The 5,826-nt window shown below is 34.9% G+C and overlaps 1 protein-coding gene across 1 annotated transcript in view; it reads right to left on the minus strand.

The window, feature by feature from the left end:
• Positions 1–2,133: 2,133 nt before the first annotated feature.
• The window catches only part of LOC133656008 (dnaJ homolog subfamily C member 16-like), a 38,975-nt gene continuing 35,282 nt past the window's right edge, over positions 2,134–5,826 (minus strand). The window contains exon 15 of the mRNA XM_062056733.1: positions 2,134–4,758. Coding sequence (XP_061912717.1) covers positions 4,311–4,758 — 448 coding nt within the window. The 3' untranslated portion in view covers positions 2,134–4,310. The remainder of the gene's footprint in view (positions 4,759–5,826) is intronic.

Genomic DNA, 5,826 nt, shown 5'->3' on the forward strand with positions numbered 1-5,826 from the left:
CATGTGTTTTTATGCATGTATGTTTTTATGTATGTATGTATGTTGTTATGTATATATGTTGTTATGTATGTATGTTTTTATGCATGTATGTTTCTATGTATGTATGTTATGTATATATGTTATGTATGTATGTTGTATGTATGTGTTATGTATGCATGTATGTCTTTATGTATGTATGTTGTTATGTATGTATTTTTTTAATCATGTATGTTTTAAGTATGTATGTTGTTATGTATATATGTTGTTATGTATGTATGTTTTTATGCATGTATGTTTCTATGTATGTATGTTATGTATATATGTTATGTATGTATCTTTTTATTTATGTATGTATGTTTTTATGTATTTATGTTTTTATGCATGTGTTTTTATGCATGTATGTTTTTATGTATGTATGTATGTTGTTATGTATATATGTTGTTATGTATGTATGTTTTTATGCATGTATGTTTCTATGTATGTATGTTATGTATATATGTTATGTATGTATGTTGTATGTATGTGTTATGTATGCATGTATGTCTTTATGTATGTATGTTTTTATGTATGTATGTTTTTATGTATGTACTGTATGTTATGTATGTATGTTGTTAAGTATGTATGTTGTTAAGTATGTATGTTTTTAATGCATGTATGTTTTTATGTATGTATGCTTTTATGTATGTATGCATATATGTTTTTATGCATGTGTGTTTTTATGTATGTATGTTGTTATGTATGTATGTTTTTATGTATGTATGTTTTTATGCATATGTTTTTATGTATGTATGTTATGTATGTATGTTTTTATGTATGTATGTTTTTATGCATATGTTTTTATGTATGTATGTTGTTAAGTATGTATGTTTTTATGTATGTATGTTGTTATGTATGCATATGTTTTTATGTATGTATGTTGTTAAGTATGTATGATTTTAATGCATGTATGTTTTTATGTATGAATGTATGTATGGTTTTATGTATGTGTTTTTATGTATGTATGTTTTTATGCATGCATGTTTTTAATGCATGTATGTTTTTATGCATGTATGTTGTTATGTATGTATGTTGTTATGCATATATGTTTTTAATGCATGTATATTTTTATGCATGTATGTTTTTTATGCATGTATGTTTTTATGTATGTATGTTATGTGTGAATGTTTTTAATGCATGTATGGTTTAATGCATGTTTTTATGTATGTGAATTGTTAAGTATGTATGTTTTAATGCATGTATGTTTTTATGTATGTATGTTTTTGGGAATAAGCGGTAGAAAATGGATGGATGTTTTTATGTATGTATGTTTTTATGCATGTGTTTTTATGTATGTATGTTGTTAAGTATGTATGTTTTTAATGCAAGTATGTTTTTATGTATGTATGCATATATGTTTTTATGCATGTATGTTTTTATGTATGTATGTTTTTATATATGTATGTTTTTATGCATGTATGTTTTATGTATGTATTAAATGTTGTCTTCAGTGTTGACCAAAAGTGGAAGTTGACTGAAACTTGCATGTTTGATCTGCTTCTCTCCCTGTGGCGGCTGCAGGCAGTTCATGATCGAGGTGCACCACTAGAATATTAATGATGGACATACTGTACTTCAAATGTAATATTAATGATGGACATACTGTACTTCAAATGTAATATTAATGATGGACATACTGTACTTCAAACGTAATATCATGGCTTACGTGCAGTGATTTCTCAAGATTTTTTGAACTTTTTTAATGATATAACGGAGCGTAGATGGTGAAATCCCTAAATTCCTTGCAATAGCTGGTTGAGAAATGTTGTTCTTAAACAATTTGCTCAGGCATTTGTTGACAAAGTGGCGACCCTCACCCCATCCTTGTTTGTGAATGACTGAGCATTTTATTGAAGCTGCTTTTATACCCAATCATGGCACCCACCTGTTCCCAATTTGCCTGTTCACCTGTGGGATGTTCCAAATAAGTCTTTCATGAGCATTCCTCAACTTTCTCACTCTTTTTTGCCACTTGTGCCAGCTTTTTTGAAACATGTTGCCGGCATCAAATTCCAAATGAGCTAATATTTGCAAAAAATAACAAAGTTTTCCAGTTCGAACAGTAAATATCTTGTCTTTGCAGTCTATTCAATTGAATATAAGTTGAAAAGGATTTGCAAATCATTGTATTCTCTTTTTATTTACCATTTACACAAGGTGACAACTTCACTGCTTGTGTACTTTGTACATCCCACCTAACTTAATGAAACATCATGATCATGTTTGGGTCCAGCTGGGATGTTTACCTCTCCAAGCCTGACGGCTCCCACACAAACATGAGCGCCAACCAGCTGCTGGCAGCCTCCTTTGGCCCAGAACCCCTGACCCTGAAGAACCTCTGACCCTGAAGAAGGTCCTGGACATCCCCAACAGCTGCTGAAACTACCACAACACTTGAAGGCAACACCCTTGTATTAGTATTGATGAATGCTGTACTCACTTGTATTAGTATTGATGAATGCTGTACAAATATTGATGAATACTGTACAAATATTGATGAATGCTGTACAAATATTGATGAATGATGTACAAATATTGATGAATGCTGTACAAATATTGATGAATGCTGTACAAATATTGATGAATACTGTACAAAGGTGTATCCGTATGAATGCATGCTGTTCATTGCTCTCTCATCAGTTAAGAGTCATTGTCCTTTATAGACAACAGAAAACAAACATTTATTGTTGAATGGAGAACAAATGTCAAAACAATATGCACACACTTCAATAAATAAGCGCACTAAATGTCATAAAAGACAAAAAGAGTTACAGTGTTTTGTTAATGTTTCTTCAGCAGACTGGGACAAACGCTAATAAGTAGCTAGTGCAAGCTAACTATACGCATGATTCTAGTTCCATGCTTTAGAACCATCTGCCTCCAAACATGTTCAAGCACAGCTCCATGGCCTGGCTGATTCACTAGACGTGTTGTTAGCATTGTCCTAACTTCACTTCCTGTCTTCATTGCTTCATGCAAATGAGAGCAAAGTCAATGTTGGACACAACTTAGTGCTTGCTACTCGCAATTCAAGCCTTGGTAGCTCTGAACAAGCAAAAATACAACTTGTATTTTCCCCAACTATAAGCCACTACTTTTTTGCTGCGGCTAAATTAGGGATTTTTATTCGCTAACGGCATTAATAATCAAATAGTTTTCATTTAACACAGAGACACTGAAAATGTGTTATTGTCTGTGCAGCGGCGCCATCTTTTGGACGAGTTCGCTCACTGCAGGCGCTTCCGGTTGAAAATGTACTTCCTCTTTTGTGACTTGAACTGGAAGTATAACTGTCCATAGTGTTTCTGCTGGAAAGGATTCTTCATTCATCACTCCCAGCAATGTTTGTATTCTTACCACCTAAAGTGTCCCACCTGTGATGTCTGTAGAAGTGTTTCCATGTGCTAACGTAATATAATGACGCTAGCATTGTTAGCATATGCTAACACATTTACAAGTGTCTGTGTTAGTATGATGTCTGTAGCAGTGTTTCCACGTGCTAACGTAACGTAATGACGCTAGCATTGTTAGCATTTACACGTTTACAAGTGTCTGTGTTAGTATGATGTCTGTAGGAGTGTTTTTATTAGGGCCGGGGATCCTTGGGTACCACACGATTTGATTCAGAATCTATTCTCGAGTCCAAACAATTCTCCATTTAAAATCAATACTTTTTTTAATAACATTAGCTGCCAGTTTTATGATAAACTACATTTTTCCAGCCCTGATACATTTCTATAATAAAAGAAAACGGGTTTGGTTTAATGAAATTCTAGCCAAACATGAAATAATATGGCTGGACAGGACAGATTTAGCAACAAGAAAATATGTTTGGATTTTTTTGTATTTATTATTTTTTTAATCGATTTTTGATTTTTTTTAATTAATTAAATGAGAATCAAGATTCATTCGAAAATCTTTTTTTTTTTAAATTTTTTTTTTTTACATCCGTAGCCATGCAGATTTGTACATGCTATGGTACTGTAAACAAGCTAGCATTGTTAGTATTAGCTAATATGCTAACACTTTTACAAGTGTCTGTCTTAGTATTAACTTACAATGACATTCTTTTTGTTTTGTTTCAGTTTGGTAAATTCACCGTGGAGTTATTGAGTCTGTTTATGGGATTGGAGAACTAGCTTGCGCAGCTAGTGGGTCCATGACCATGACTTCTGTTTTGTTTGATCACCCGTTTTACTGCCGTGTTACCGTTTGGAAAGAATTAAGGTATGTAAATAAGCATGTAGAGAATCTTTGGTGGTGGTGGGTGTGGCTGTATAGCTGGGGACAGAGCACTAAGGGGTGAGGTTGTGGAGGTTGGGCCAGGAGGACACCTGCCTTCTGGGCAGAGTGCCCTCCATCAGCCTCTCCATCCACAGTCCCAGACGGTCTAACTTGTGGTGTACCTCGATGCTCGTGGCCCGGCCTCTCTTGGACTCTTCTCTGGAATGAGATCGGGAGCGAGAGTCTGAGCTGGACCTGGACCTGGACCGGGACTTTCTCCTGCTGGCGGAGAGGGACGTGTCTGAGGGGGGATCATCGCCGGTGAAGACTGGTCTGAAGTGGCAAAAGTATTTTTTGTAGCCGTTGAGGGCCAACACGTGGCCCGTGTAGTCGCAGGGATCCTCGTCCTCGTCAGAATGGCAGCCGCTGCTGGCCGTGTCCGAGGCCCCGTGGAGGAGGACGGCCATCCAATGGCCGTGTTTGTCCGCGTTGAGGAAGGAGAAGTGGATGGTCTGAGTCCTGGTGTGGCACACAATCAAACTAACTCCTCACATCTTCCTTTGTGACCTTAGTCTACAATTACTTTCCTGACAACTTGTTCCATCTCTTTGTGCTGCAAAATTGTTTGGTCTTACTATTATAGTTTTTGAGTTATTCATGTTTTATGTTATTAACATGTAAGTAACGTGTTATTAATCATAACTAGATTTGCGATGTTTAGACGGTATTTTCACATACTTTGCAGATTGTAATACAATTGGATATGGTTGAATGGATACAATGAAACATAATTAAGAATATAAAGTCAACTTGTTTTTCCACTCTACTGCTACTTGAAGTTAGTAAATTGAGGTTCTTCTGTAACTACTGCTACTTGAAGTTTGTAAATTGAGGTTCTTCTGTAACTACTGCTACTTGAAGTCTGTAAATTGTGGTTCTTCTATAACTACTGCTTTTTGAAGTTTGTAAATTAAGGTTCTTCTGTAACTACTGCTACTTGAAGTTTGTAAATTGAGGTTCTTCTGTAACTACTGCTACTTGAAGTTTGTAAATTGAGGTTCTTCTGTAACTACTGCTACTTGAAGCCTGTAAATTGTGGTTCTTCTGTAACTACTGCTTTTTGAAGTTTGTAAATTGAGGTTCTTCTGTAACTACTGCTACTTGAAGTTTGAAATTGAGGTTCTTCTGTAACTACTGCTACTTGAAGTTTGTAAATTGAGGTTCTTCTGTAACTACTGCTACTTGAAGTTTGTAAATTGAGGTTCTTCTGTAACTACTGCTACTTGAAGCCTGTAAATTGTGGTTCTTCTATAACTACTGCTTTTTGAAGTTTGTAAATTAAGGTTCTTCTGTAACTACTGCTACTTGAAGTTTGTAAATTGAGGTTCTTCTGTAACTACTGCTACTTGAAGTTTGTAAATTGAGGTTCTTCTGTAACTACTGCTACTTGAAGCCTGTAAATTGTGGTTCTTCTGTAACTACTGCTTTTTGAAGTTTGTAAATTGAGGTTCTTCTGTAACTACTGCTACTTGAAGTTTGAAATTGAGGTTCTTCTGTAACTACTGCTACTTGAAGTTTGTAAATTGA

This window comes from Entelurus aequoreus, linkage group LG01 (assembly GCF_033978785.1).
Source record: "Entelurus aequoreus isolate RoL-2023_Sb linkage group LG01, RoL_Eaeq_v1.1, whole genome shotgun sequence".
Lineage (NCBI taxonomy): Eukaryota > Metazoa > Chordata > Actinopteri > Syngnathiformes > Syngnathidae > Entelurus > Entelurus aequoreus.